Here is a 15299-nt window from a genome sequence, read left to right on the forward strand (position 1 = left end):
AAAAAACAGAAAGAGCAACACTTTCTGCATCTAAAAGCTTTTACCTTCTTTTCTTTTTGAAAGGCAAGCTGGGGTTAGGCAGACCCCTGCCAGTTATACAACGATACTATTAGGGTTTGAACTTGCAACGTCCCAACACAAGGTGACGTGCACTAGCTGCTCCTACCAGACAAACGGAGCCCCCGTTGGTTAAAAGCTTCTCCTTTCTCTGCATACAATTTCCAAACAACTACACAGCCCGTCTTCGTTGACTACACAAGGAGGCGTCAAACACGCGAACCGAGAAGATACGAGACGGCATCATCCGACTCGGAAACGGGATGGGCTGAGGAGCTGGTAGCGGCCTAGCTCGGCGCCTCTGGCGGTGGGGAAGCTGCAGCCGCGGCCGCGAGCCACCGAATCTTCGGCGTCAGCTTCAATCTCCAAGAGTACCCGGTGGAAGAGCTCGACGTCGCAGGGGAGGGCCAGGGGGCCTTCGCAGCAGAAGCCGTACTCTGACTCGGCCTCCTCCAGCAGCATCCTGAAGAGCGGGTGGTTCGCGTCCTCCGTCCTCACCGCGAACCGCTTCCTCTCCGGCCCCACGTACACCGAGAAGCACCCCTCCGGCGCCACCATTCCCTTCCGCCGCCTCCCGCCGCCCTCTTGCGCCACCTTCCGCTCACACTTGGGCGATGGTGAAGAAGAAGGCTCACCCTTCTTTGTTGGTTGTGGCGGGCTGCTGCGCCCCAAGGCCCTTAAGAGCATCCCCAGCTTGTTGGTCTTGCCCTTGCCCGTCTGCGCCCTCTCCATTTTCTTGAACGACTTGATGCAGCAATATGTGAAGGTGATCAGAAATCGAATGACTAGAGAGAGAACCTACTATTTGGTTTATTGGTATATATGGTGAACAGGTGAAGTTCTTAATTGAGCTTATTCCTATGGGATCATCCACCAAAATAATGTAACCAACAAAGGAACGAACAAAGAAGTAAAAGAATGAATAATCTACCAAACCCTGCAAAATCACGGATCACTCAAATGGAGAACTCTGCAAAGGAAACGAGAATATAGAAATACAGTTAGAGGGTATCAATCTTCTTCTTGCTATGGAAATAAACCCTAACGTGGGGCTCTCCTGTGATCGACACCCTCTATATCGATCCAAACCTGCAGGGAGAAAGAAACCTTGGATAGCTAACAAGACAAACGGATGAATGGTTTCTTTCTTCCTTCTATAAGGGAGCTTTTGGTATATTTATAGAAGGCCAGATGATGAAAGAAACAAAAGATCACAGAAGCCCACAGGATAAATACAATCCCTCACTCCCTTCTTCCGTCTGTATAGGACTCTGAAAATCAATATGAGAAAAGTAAATGCAGCCACGGACGAGGATATATATCATATGGCAATATGGTAATAAGTGGGTAATGCAAGTGGGTCATCTCCCACTGTAACAACAGATGGATCATCTCAACTCAACAGGCTAGCTTCCAAGTTGATATTAGTAAATGTTAAAAAAAAAAATCTACTCTCAAGTCTCAATAATTAAATGAAGAATGAATTTGTGGAAACTCCCTTTGGGAACACGGATCCCAATCATTTGAAATAGGATGGGTTCCATCTTACGTTCAATCTTAGCCATCCATTCAACGGCTAGATGGTTCTTTTGGATGGTTAGGATTGAAGGTAGGATGAAATCCATCCTATTTCAAATGATGGGATCTGTGTTCCTGCCTTGGGGCGAGGGTAAGCCCACGGAGTTTTACCTTGTTCAATTACAACAATAAACACCAACGGGGTCGGGGCTCCACTTGTTTGGTAGGAGCTGTTAGTACACATCACCATGTATTGGGACGTTGCAAGTTCAAACCCCAATAGCATGTTGTCTAACTGGTGGGGTCTGCCTAACCCCAGCTTGCCTATAAAAAAAAAACTACAACACTAACTGTTTGGAGAGAGGTTAGGGTTAGCACAATACTAAGGGGCAGTTAGTAAGGCCCAGGTTTTAAATTCACTCTCACAACCGTAGATTTGGACTTAGGTGTTGGCTTCAATTATTGGTAGATAAAATTATGACATTGTCTTGGATTTATCAAATGACCAAAATAAGTTGACCAAATTTTGACCAATAAAGAAAATAAATTAAAATCTATGTCACAAATACATGGGTACGAACCAATGTTGTTGTATGGACTGTATCTTTTGGCAACGATTCAGGTGAATCGGCTGATACCGATTCTCAAGTGAATCATTCTGAATGGGCAAAAAATAATTAAATAATATTATGTGTTAATCAAAATATGACACGGCGTTAGATCCATTAAAAAAATATTTTAAAAAATAATATTAAGTCATTTTTTATATTTATCAAAAATAGCTGATTTAGGTCAGTATCATATTGATTTTCTAGCCGTACAATACATATGGGGCCGATTGAGGCTGATACATAATACCAGGAAATTTCAATGTTTAATAAATTCTGAAAAGACAAGTTCTTATGAATTTTGAACCAGTATGAATATAAATTAAAGTCTAAAATTAAACCTAAATTTTTGAGTAATTATTGAATCCAAATAAAGATATGAACTTATATTCAAAACCTTTATAGATTCAAACAAAGAATTGCTCAAAAACCGAATTTCAAAGATATTTTTATAATTAATTAAATTATCAAGGGTAGAATGATAATTTGTCAATCCAGTGGCATCCTTAGGTAAAATCCCCAACTATATAAAGGTAAAAAAGGTAATTTTTCTTTTAGTGATTTGTTGTTGTGCAATCTGGTATAAAACTCATGAGTCATACTATGAAACTTTGGGAGAGGGTGATTGAGTCTAGGTTGAGGAAGGTTGTCATGATATCGGAGAATCAATTTGGTTTTATGCCTGGAAGATCAACTATGGAAGCTATACATCTTCTTAGACAACTTATTGAAAGATATAGAGAGAGGAACAAAGATTTGCATATGGTTTTTATTGATTTAGAGAAGGCATACGATAGAGTACCTAGGGACGTTCTCTGGTGGACAATGATGAAGAAAGGTGTTTCTCTCAAGTACATTAGTATAATTAAAGATATGTATGAAGGAGTAGTAACCAATGTCCGCACTTGTGGAGGGGTGACAACCAATTTTCCGATAACGGTTGGGTTACATCAAGGATCTGCTTTAAGCCCTTTCCTATTTGCGATAGTGATGAATGAGCTTACGAGATCAATTCAAGAAAATGTACCGTGGTGTATGTTGTTTGCTGATGATATTGTTTTGATTGATGAGTCTAGAGCTGGGGTTAATGCTAAGTTAGAATTATGGAGACAGACATTGGAAGCTAGAGGTTTTAAGTTGAGTAAGAGTAAGACTGAATATATGGAATGTCGGTTTAGTAAGCAACGAAGTAGGGATGAGAGTGTAGTGAAGCTTGGTGAGCAAGATATACCGGTGAATGATTATTTCAAATATTTGGGATCCATCATTCAAAAGTATGGAGAAATTGATGGAGATGTAAATCATAGGATAAAGGTTGGGTGGATGAAATGGAAAAGTGCTACTGGAGTGCTGTGCGATCGTAGAATGCCATTGCGGTTGAAGGGAAAGTTTTATAGGATGACTATTAGACCCGCTTTACTATATGGTACGGAATGTTGGGCTGCCAAGAGTCATCATATTCAAAAAATGAGTGTAGCTGAGATGCGGATGCTTAGATGGATGTGTGGAAATACAATAAAAGATAAGATTCGGAACGAAGAGATACGTAAGAAGGTAGGTGTTGCACCCATTGAAAATAAGATGCGAGAGAATCGTTTACGGTGGTTTGGACATATTCGGCGAAGGCCTAATGATGCTCCAGTTAGAAGGTTGGAGAAATGGGAAAATATATTAGTTAAAAGAGGTCGGGGTAGGCCTAGGAAGACTTGGATGGAGATGATAGGAAAGGATATGAATGCTTTGAACCTCACCGAGGACATGGCGTTGGATAGAAATGATTGAAGGAAAAGGATTCATGTGGAAGACCCAAAATGAATTTCTTTTTTGGTTCATATCGCTGACCCCAATTGTTTTGGGATGAAGGCGTAGTTGTTGTTGTTGTTGTTGTATTTGTTGTTGAATCTAATAGGTTCGAGAAACATTAGATTGAGAGAATCTCTCTCTCAATTTGGACCATACTTCTTCTAACGTTTGGGCATATATAACTCTCGAAGATAGATCCTTATGAAGTGCATTCAAGATCAAAGATTGTACCATATTGTTGCACCTTTTCCAGGCAACAACTAATGTTGCTGGTTCAGTGGGTATAGGAATAGTACCATCCACGAAACCCATTTTGTTTTTCGTGTTGGGCGATACCACATGGCAAAATGTTTGCTTGTAAGAGGCTGAAAAAACAGAATGATGCCTGGTGAATCTGAGTGATGAATGTAATATGGATTCCTATGATCTTCTGTTGTGCTCGATAACGCCGATGAACGTGTTCCTTCTTTGGACATGGTTTCTAGCAAAACTAGTTCAGAGATGTGTTCGACGTCGGTGCAACGGTTCCTCAGAATTGGTCACAGAACAAAAAAATCTACAGGAAATGCCTATTGTCGAGAGAGAGGAATGTGTTTACAAAAGCACGACAGAAGGGTCGACTATGCTGGCATAGGATCCAAACACTGCTCTGATACCATATTAGAGAATAAACACAATGGAATAGTTCCGAGAAAGTTGTTCTACCATTGAATGATCGAAAGAAAATAAATAAGATACAAAGATACAACTCGATAATAGCTGGACAGTTAAAAAAAACACAGAAAGAAAGCGTAAAAGGTAAATTGCTATCAGGTGGGATGCAAATAGCGTAAATAGCTGGACTGCATAAATAGTTGTACTTCACTTTATTGTTAGTGTAGTGGATAACTATTGTGAAGATAGCCACCGATGCAGATATCCCACAACAATACATTTTACCTATACAACATGGGTTGTCTAGCAGGGTTCATGTTGAGTTATATCGGAGCGGGATTGATAGGACAGATCCAACTCGGTCCCAAACACGGCTTGGGACGTGCAGATCTGGTGTTGGTGTTAAGCAATTTTACATGTATGTTTGAAGAAAAATGCATTTGTTTACCATACTAGGTTGGGTCATGCCCATAGTTAGTAATACATGAGTTGGGATGTAAACAGTTCAGATTCAGATCAGATGTAGTCAATACCAAATCCAACAATTCAGATATTGCCTAAACAGATTTGGATGCGGATGCGGACTCGGATGGTGAAAAGCTCAACCAAAACTGTTTAATTTTACATGTAAACTGATTAGGATCTCCATCAAAACCACATATCCATCGGATTCAATAGCAAAAACCCAAAACTAAAACCAAAACCATATCCGCATCTGATTATAATAGGATATGGATTTGGTCTGACTAAACAAAGTCATGTTTGTTCGGATATCGGATAAGATCAGATCCATTGACATCCCAGCATGAAGCAACAAAATACCATCAAATTTTCAATACACGATTAAAAAGTTTTTACATTCCAAAGAAAGAATGTTGGCCCCACCAAAACAAGGCGGCTTAATTAATGTTAATCAAGGTGGCTTAATACTATATTTGGTTTTTGGTCAAATAAGATATTGGATTTCATGATTACTTTAGTGGAGCCCAAATCAGGGAACCACAGTACTAGTTTTGGTCGTTCTTTTCCAAAAGCATGGTCTCAATTTTCCCTTGTTTGTTTAAGAAAGAAAGGTCTCAATTTTCTAATGGCACAAGGGTGTTGCCCCCACCAAAACCTTAAGGTATGTTTGACTGTTGATTTAAGATATTGTCAACGTTTGTGATGTAAACGTTCTCTCTCTCTCTCTCTCTCTCTCTCTCTCTCTCTATATATATATATATATATATATATATATATATATATATATATATATATATATGTGTGTGTGTGTGTGTGTGTGTGTGTGTGTGTGTTGGTTTGAATCATAATTCCAAGTAAGAGGTCAACTGGTCCGGTGTACCCGGACCCCACCCAGACCAAACCTTATAGGGTCCAGATATGTTGACAAATAAGAAGACCTGATTAAGACCCGGGTCTGGACCCGAAGGTCTGATTAATACATGGACCTGGGTATAGTTTGTGAAATTTTATACCAGACCCAGGCCTGACCAGAATTACCATTAAGACCTGAAAATTTTTAAATGTAAAAATGATAAAAAAATATTATTTTACCGGGTATGGTCCGGATATGGTTCATGTAGTTTTTATTGGGTCTTGGTATGGTTTCTCTTATAATAGATCCAATTAGACTCAGGTGTGGACCTAATACCATACTCAAAAATCTGATACAAGTCTGGTTCCACCTAGGTCTCAACCAAACCCGACCGGTTGACACCCTTAATTCCAAAGCATGTTTTCTTGCATCTCATGTGATTCGAAATTGCACGATTCCAGATCACATGGTGCACAGCCTGATTTGGTATCACATGATAAGTGGGTAAAGTGACCTAATCGTTCTCTTGTTTTTTTTTTGTGCCAAGCAAGCGTGCCTAATAAATGCCAATAATATTTGCAAACATAGAAACAGTTTTCACTCATGATAAGAATCTTAGACTATCATTGTAGTAATTTATCAATTCAGACATGGAAGGAGTGGTGGCAATGGGGTCGGGTTGGCGGGTCGACTTGGCGGGTCAGCACACCTCAACCCGAACCTGACTCGTTTATTAAACGGGTCGGCTGTGGCAAACACAAACCCGACCCGTTTATTAAACGGGTAACCCGACACGACCCGCCAACCCGTTTAATAAACGGGTTGGCGGGTTGACATGCCCGCCTAACCCGTTTATTAAACGGGTCAGCCGGGTTGACGGGTTGGCATACCCCTAACACGAACCCGACCCGTTTAATAAACGGGTTAGGCGGGTCAACCCGGGTTAGGCGGGTCAACCCGTTTATTAAACGGGTTAGTTTAAGCCCAACCCGAACCCGCCTAAGAGGTGGGTTGGTGGGTCGGGTTGGCAGGTCATGTCAGGTTTTGCCACCCCTAGGAAGGACCCACAAACTTTTATTGGGAGGACAAAAACAGGATGTTTCATTTTTCTTGAGGGGACAAGTTTTTTTTTTTTTTACTTATATTGGGAGCAGCCAGCCAAGGGCCCAAATGAGAATTCTAAATTCTTGGGAGACCCATCCTAATCAAGACGGCCATTCACACCAAGAGAGAGAAAGATGGACGACCGGCGGATCATGTGAAATCACATTGCACTTTAATGTGCCACTGCACCTGATCCACCTTTCATGTTCTGTTGAGCTCATGAAGATTGCCAGAATGCCTCCAAATTTTCTCTTAGACGTTAATTTTGACACCAATATCTGGAAATTCATTTTTTTTTTAGTTTGAGAAAACTGGGGTTAGGCAGATCCGTACCAGTTATACAACCATATAACGTTGGGATTAGAACTTGCAACATTCCAAGGTGACCTACACTAACTGCTCCTGCCAGACAAATTGAGCCCTGTTGGTTTTGATTTTTTCATTTTATTTGACCCCAAGGTTGTAATTCTTGAGGTGTTTACAGTGCATGTTCCGGTCCCGGGCTGAGCACCGCGTGGCGCTCAGTCGGGTGTACGGGACTCCCCTACACCATCATATACTCGCCTGCGGGTGTAGGGGGTCTCATACACCTGACTGAGCGCCACGCGATGCTCCTGAACCCCAAACATGCACTGTAGCTACAGTGCATGTTCAGGGGAGAAAACGCAGCACCCTCTCTGCTATGTAAAGGTAAAAAATATTACCATGTGGTAAGTGGGGGTCTTGTGTCAAGCTGAAGGCTTAGGATTCAATGACTGTTTTTTTTTTTTTTGGCAAGGATCCGCCTAACCTTAGCTTGCCTTTAAAAAAAAATTATTAACGCATATAATAATAAAAAAAAAAGCCAAGGCATTGGTTTGACCAAGATCAACGGTCAGAGCTCAAAGCTTTAAGGTCAGATCTGGTGATACATCAATAATTCAAAAAACCAAACTTTTGTGTTTTCAAGCCGTCCGTAGCGTTCATCTTTACCTAATGATGACATCAATAAACACGTTTTCGTGGGCCCCACTGATTTCACAATTAATAGTGGTGATGATCTAAGGATAAAAAAATGGTCATCCACCATTTATATACAGGAAAAATTATTGGCTGCATTATAGAGTATGATACCCTCTAGCGGCATTCTAAAGAGGGCATTTTTATTTGGCCAACTTTTCCCCAAGAATGCGTTTGGAATTTCACATTTAGAGGGCAACTTTTATGCAGCAGCGCAACATGATGCCGGTAATAGCTACTGTGTAAGTTCATATGGCTACAGTCACGTTCCAAGAAAAGTGTTTCTTGAGATTGAAAGTCATTTTAACATACACATTTCAAGAGAAGAGTCTCTTGAGAGATGAAGGAATTTCTTCAAGAGGTTGTGTTCCAAAGCTTGAACTCTCTTCATAGTTTATAAGTGCAAGTGAAATAGTGTATGGAAGAACAACACATGATACACAACAATTCATAACATTCAGAAAGGAAGAGAGTTGAGAGTTTGGACTCTCGGACGATTTTGAGCGTAACGGCGAAGCCTTCATCCCGCTGCAATTTTGGCCCCGTGCAAGGTAGCATCCCTTCAGTGGTATCAGAGCGAGGTTCGACAGAACCCCTATCAGTGATCGTGTGTGCCAGTCGAAATCGCTTGCATCTCTACAAAATAAAAAAAACAAAACACATTGCAAAATCAAACAGAAAATTAGCAAAAAAAGGTCAGTCTTTATTTTTGTTCTGTTTTGGGCAAATCGGTGAACTAGGGTTCCCGATTGCGTAAACTCAGAAAAAAAAAATTGGGTTACCTCTGTTTACACTCGCTAGAACCGACGTGGGTGGTAGGCTGAGAAGAAGCGTTGCACGACAGGCTCTTTGCTGAAAACTACGACAGTCAGTTCTGTGAAGGGCTCAAACCGCCGACCACCCGTGGAGAAAATTCGTTTTCGGAAAGGGTGAAGGGGACGAATCGCAGAAATTTGGGGATTTTAGAAACACCCCAGAAAAAAAATTTAAGGGTTTCCTGAGCATCACCGAAACTGGTGGTGTTGCCAGACCGCTCCATTCGATCGACGATGGTCATTTAAGGAAAAGAGAGCAAAATGGCAGCCAGCGTGTTAGGGGTTGAACGACCCCTTCACTAAGATCTTTTCATTTGTTCGGCCTCTGAGTTTCCAAAAATCACCTCCGGTCACCCAGTCTTTTCGAAGCCCTTAAAACCCTCACCGGCGGAGGTCTTCAGACAGGCGGTCGCCGATCACCCAGTCTCTTGTGGCATCTTGTCGCCGACTGAAAGTCGGGTTAAGTGTGGCTGGATAGACCGGAGGAAGACATCGGAGGCGGGCGCTGTGAGTTGCCGCCTAACCGACGCCTTGGTCCATCTGCAGCGGCAAACAAAACAAAACAAAAAAAAAGAGGTGGAAGAAGAAAGGGGAAAGGTAGAGACTTATATGCGCGTCACCGGACGAGCCGAAGGAAACCCTGTCGTAGATTCCAACGCCGCTCCGGCGGGCAGCGGCGGACTCCCTCTGCTTCCTAAAAAAAAATTTGTTTTAACAAAAGGGAACCCTAATCGGGTTCCCCTTCGTTTATAAGGTTTAAATTTTAAAAAAAAATCATTTAAGTCCATACATTTTAGTTAATTCCATTAAGGACCCCTTGGAAATTCTGTTCAAGGATTTGTTTTCTAGAAATTCCAGAAAAGGGGTTATTTACTAATCTTTTATAAAATAAGTCTTTGCTTATCGATTTTTTTTTTTGCAAAAACAAGCGTCTATTTTTCAGAAAGGTGTTTCTTCATTTCTGATAAACTCTAAAATTTTAGAAAGTGCTTTGTTTCATTGAATTATTGCAGAACAAGGCATCTGATCTTTTTAAATATTAAAGAAAGAGGGTCAAAACTTTCTGATTAACTCAAAAAGTTACAGAAACAGGTTTCTGTGTTTTTTTTATACAGAACCCCTCTTAAATATTTCTGAAATTGCAGAAAAGTAGTTCTGAGTTTCAGAAAACCACATGTTACTTGTCTTTGTCAAAAAGTGCTTAAATTTAACAATTTTTATGAGTTTCTTGCATACTTAAAGATCATATTGCATGATAAACTAGTTTTAGTTATAAATATTAGTTGGAATATACTTTATTAATTCTTATATTTGTTCATAATTAAGAAAATGGCACATCGAATAGTCATGGTTGAGTTGTCCAAAATCGAAAAACTCAATGGGACGAATTTTGGAATGTGGAGAAGAAAAATGAAATATCAATTGACACATGACAAGACCCTATACGTATTGAACAATGTGAAATCTTTATTAACTGATAAATTAGGGGTGGCAATCGGGTCGGGTTGGCGGGTCGGGTTGGCGTGTCAGCATACCTCAACCCAAACCCGACCCGTTTATTAAACGGGTCGGCTGTGGCAAACACGAACCCGACCCGTTTAATAAACGGGTAACCCGACACGACCCGCCAACCCATTTAATAAATGGGTTGGGTCGGGTAAACGGGTTTTCAGGTTCGCGGGTCGGGTTGGCGGGTTGATGGATCGGGTAGGCAGGTTGGCGGGTCGGGTTGACGGGTTGACGGGTCGGGTTGACGGCTTGGCGGGTTGACCCACCCGCCTAACCCGTTTATTAAATGGGTCAGCCGGGTTGGCATACCCCCAACCCGAACCCGACCTGTTTAATAAACGGGTTACGCAGGTCGACCCGTTTATTAAACGGGTTAGCTTAAGCCCAACCCGAACCCGACTAAGAGGCAGGTTGGCGGGTCGGGTTGGCGGGTCGTGTCAGAAATTGCCACCCCTATGATAAATCAACTGAAGAAGAGAAGAAAGCTTACAACAAGTTTATTGAAGACAATCAACTTGCTTGAGCAACTCTTATAACATTTATGCAAGATGATCTCATTTGAGTATTTGAAGATTTTGACACTGCAAAGAGGATGATGAAAAAAGTCAAGAAAAAATATGATATGACTTCAGAAACCCATATTCAACTTCTTCTAGAGCAATACAATTCTTGCAGGGTGAAAGAGTCAGATAACGTAGTCGATCATGTGAATCGAATGCTGGTAATGGCTAAGGACTTAGCCATATCAAGAAATGATATTCCCGAGCGCATGCAAATTTCCACTATATTAAATAGTCTTCCTCTAACATGAAAGATGGTGTCGATTGCCATGAGGTTAAACCAGAAACGCCTTACTCTAAACGAGCTCCCTCTTTAATTAGCTCTTGAACAAGCGCACATGTCAAAAGACAAAAAGGGAGAAGTTGTGAATACTCAAGAATCTTTTTCAACAAATTCTCACAAGTTCAAGCCTAAAGGCACATTCTTCAAGAAATTTAAGAAGAATAAATTCAACAAAAATCATCCATTGCAAACCAAGAACTCCAAGACTGCAATTAGGAGAGCATGTTTCTCTTGTGGAAAAGTTGGGCATTTCAAAAATAATTGCTCAAATAGAACCAAGAAAGATACTACAGGAAAGCAAGTAAATGGAGAACAAGAATTAGTATGCACTGTATCTGAATCATTGATCGCAGATAGTGATCTCTCAGGGTAGTTGATAGATTCAGGGGCAACACGACATGTGTCTAAGACAAAGGAAGGACTTATGGAAATGAAGAAGTTGAAGCATGAAAATCATAAGGTGTATATGGGAAATAACACCTATAGTGATGTGGTTGGGATAGGGACCTATAGGCTTCAGGTAAAAGGAACCAACTTCCTATTAACAAATGTACTTTATGTACCTTTCATGAGAAGAAATCTTTTAGCAGTGGAAGATTTTGTTAAAAAGGGCTTTGAAATCCGCTTTCGGGGTGACAAGGTCACTAATGGAAAAGATGGAAACGTGAAGCTCAGAGGTCGCTATAATGCTAACCATGGTCTTTTTCGTCTTAATGTAACTTCTTCTACAAGTAATGTAATGAATATTTTTTGTTATATTGATTGTGCATTTAATGTAGATGCATATTTATGGCATTTAAGGTTAAGGCATGTAAATATCAATAAAATGAAAAGAATAATTCGCATGAGTTTATTACCTTCACTTAAAAATATAGAATTTGAAAAGTGTGAACCATGCATAGCAGAAAAAATGACAAGAAAACCTTTTCCTAAGGAAAGTAGGTCATGTGATTTGTTAGTTCTGGTACAGACAAATATTTGTGGACCTTTAACCGTAGAAACACATGAAAGAAAATCATATTTCATCACATTTATAGATGATTACTCTAAGTATGGATACATATAACTAATTTCTAAGAAATCAGAAGCTCTAGAAAAGTTTAAGGTATACAAACATGAAGTTGAAGGATTATTAGGAAGAAAAATCTAGGTTATCAGATCAGATAAAGGAGGTGAATATAACTCTGATGAGTTTAAGACCTTCTGCACTGATAATAATATAACTCATCATACAACAATGCCTTATACATCACAACAGAATGATATAGCAGAACGAAAGAATAGAACCTTAATGGATATGACAAGATCCATGTTGGCCCATGGAAATCTTCCCAAGAAATTCTGGGGAGAAGCAATTTGCACTGCCATGTATATCCTGAATAAGGTTCTTTCTAAACTTGTAGAGCTTACTCCCCATGAATTATGGACTGGTAGGAAGCCAGACTTGAGTCATTTACGAAAGTGAGGGTCACTTGCTCATGTGCTAATTCTTAGTCAAATGAGAGACAAGTTAGATAGTAAAACTATCAAATGCATCTTCATGGAATACCTAAATGGATCAAAGGGATATCGTCTATATAATCCTGAAAAAATATTTATATAGAGTAGAGAGGTAGAATTCTTGAAAACTCAAGAAAACATTTTTTATCCTGAAGATGATGATGTCTTTCTGGATATCATAAATGATCCTGGGATACCCATTCAAGATCTAAAGCATAACGATTTAGTTGTGAATAATGAACAAACTTCACAACCAATAACTAGACAGAAAAGAACAAGAACTCCTCCATCGTATTTGAATGATTATTATACATTCTTGGGTGAGGAATTATGTTATTTCATGGATTTGGATGAAACTCTTGATAACTTGAGTTTTGAAGATGTGATTGCTTCTAATGAGTCTGAACTCTGGATGGAAGCAATGAAAGATGAGTTAGACTCCATAGAAAAGAATGGAGTTTGAAAACTAACTACCTTGCCTAATGAATATAGAGCAATTGGTAGTAAATGGGTTCTCAAGAAAAAACTTAAGGCAAATCGATCTATTGATAGATTCAAGGCCAGAATAGTAGCAAAAGGCTATACTCAACGAGAAAGGATTGATTATGAAGAAACTTACTCTCTTGTAACCAAACTAGCATCTATTTGTATTATTTTGGCATAGGTAGCTTATTATGATCTTGACCTATATCAAATGGATATGAAAACGAGCTGCTTAAATGGTGAATTAAATGAAATTATTTTCATGCAGCAACCAGAAGGTTTTGAAATTAAAGGTCAAGAAGATAAGGTATACAAGTTAAACAAATCCTTGTATGGACTTAAGCAATCACCAAGACAGTGGTATTTGACCTTTCATAATACTATAACCAAATTGGGTTATGAGGCAAATAGTCTGGATCACTGTGTATATGTTAAGAAAAGTGAGAGTAAGTTTACTGTGTTATCCCTCTATGTTGATGATATATTAATTATAGGGAATGACATAGACATGATAAGTTTGACTAAATCATGGTTAAGTTCTCGATTTGAAATGAAGAATATGGGTGAGGCTTCATATATCCTTAGAATTAAAATCCATAGAGACAGAAAATCGAGATTGCTATGTCTGAGTCAAGAAAGATATTTTGACCACATTCTAAAGAAATTAAGAATGAAAAGTATCAAGGCAAAAGGTACTCCTGTAGTAAAAGGTCAAAAACTAAGTAAGAATGATTGTCCAAAAGATGGACAAGAAAAGTTGAATGTTCCCTATGTTCAGGCAATCGGAAGCCTGATGTATGCAATGCTTTGTACTAGACCTGAGTTAAGCTTTGCTTTAAGTCTAGTAAATAGATATCAAAATAACCCTGGGCTCTCTCACTGGGAAGCAGTGAAGAGAATTTTTTGATATCTCAAGGGAACTAAGGAACTTAAGCTATGATATCAATCAGATAGTTTAAAGCTTGTAGAATACTCAGATGCTGACTTTGCTAGTGATAGGGATGAATCAAAGTCCACCTCTGGTTATGTATTTATGTTAGGAGGTGGGGCAATTGCATGGTCTTGCAAAAAACAAGGGTGTGTGGCACAACATACCCAGGAAGCTGAGTATATAGCTTGTAACATGGCAGCCACATTTGGTGTGTGGATAAATCATTTCTTAAATGAGTTAAAATTGAACATTCCATAAGATCCAGTTCAACTATATTGTGACAATAAAGCTGCTATAAGACTAATACAAACAGGAGCAAATAACTCTAAAAGTAAGCATATTTAAGTTAAGTATCAATATATTCATGATATGCTTATGAAAAAGGAAATAGCAATGGACTATGTTCCTTTAAGTGACATGATAGCAGACCTGCTAACCAAGGCAGTCACTGAGAATGTTTTCACTAGACATGTAAGACAGATGGGACTCAAATATGTGTAAGTGGTAAATGAGTAAAGACTACTCAGAAAGTGTGTATGCAAGGTTCCGGTTGAGAACAAGCATATAAACACAAGAAGTCTCTTATGGCCAAGTGGGAGATGTAAGTTTATATAGCCATAAGTGATTGTTAGAGTGGTTATTCCAACCGTCACATTCTAAGAGAAGTGTCTCTTGAGATTGAAAGTCATTTCAACAAACACATTTTAAGAGCAGAGTCTCTTGAGGGATGAAGGGATTTTTCCCAGAGGTTGTGTCCCAAAGCTTGAACTCTCTTCATAGTCTATAAATGCAAGTGAAACAATGTATGGAAGAACAGCACATGATACACAATAATTCATAGCATTCAAAAAAGAAGAGAGTTGAGAGTTTGGACTCCTTGACGATTTCAAGCATAACTGTAAGGCCTTCATCTTGCTGCAATTTTGGCCCCGTGCATGGTAGCTTCCCTTCATACTCCTCTCAACATTTCTTGAGATGGAGACCGCGTCCATGCACCCATATCGAGAAATGCAAAGATGGGTAGCTGTCAGATGCAAGGGCTCAAAAGATTGCATTTTTACATTAGAAAAGCATGATCAAAGGCTTGATCCTTAGCAAATGAACACATTTGTGTGGTTAGATTGAGTCGATGCAACTTGCACCTATGATTTTTAGCTTTT

At 39.6% G+C, this 15299-nt stretch overlaps 1 protein-coding gene across 1 annotated transcript; it reads right to left on the reverse strand.

Moving 5' to 3' along the window:
- Positions 1-300: 300 nt before the first annotated feature.
- Positions 301-789, reverse strand: LOC149851461 (auxin-responsive protein SAUR36-like). The gene has a single exon (XM_090008461.1). The coding sequence runs from the start codon at positions 787-789 to the stop codon at positions 301-303; it is 489 nt and encodes a 162-aa protein (XP_089864587.1).
- Between the last annotated feature and the right edge of the window lie 14510 nt (positions 790-15299).

The sequence above is a fragment of the Nuphar pumila genome, chromosome 1 (genome assembly GCF_984573655.1).
Source record: "Nuphar pumila chromosome 1, dmNupPumi1.hap1.1, whole genome shotgun sequence".
Taxonomy (NCBI): Eukaryota; Viridiplantae; Streptophyta; class Magnoliopsida; order Nymphaeales; family Nymphaeaceae; genus Nuphar; species Nuphar pumila.

What these genes read in the sequence shown, in the direction of transcription:
- LOC149851461 (XM_090008461.1), bottom strand. Translation starts at nt 789, where the DNA reads ATGGAGAGGGCGCAGACGGGCAAGGGCAAGACCAACAAGCTGGGGATG.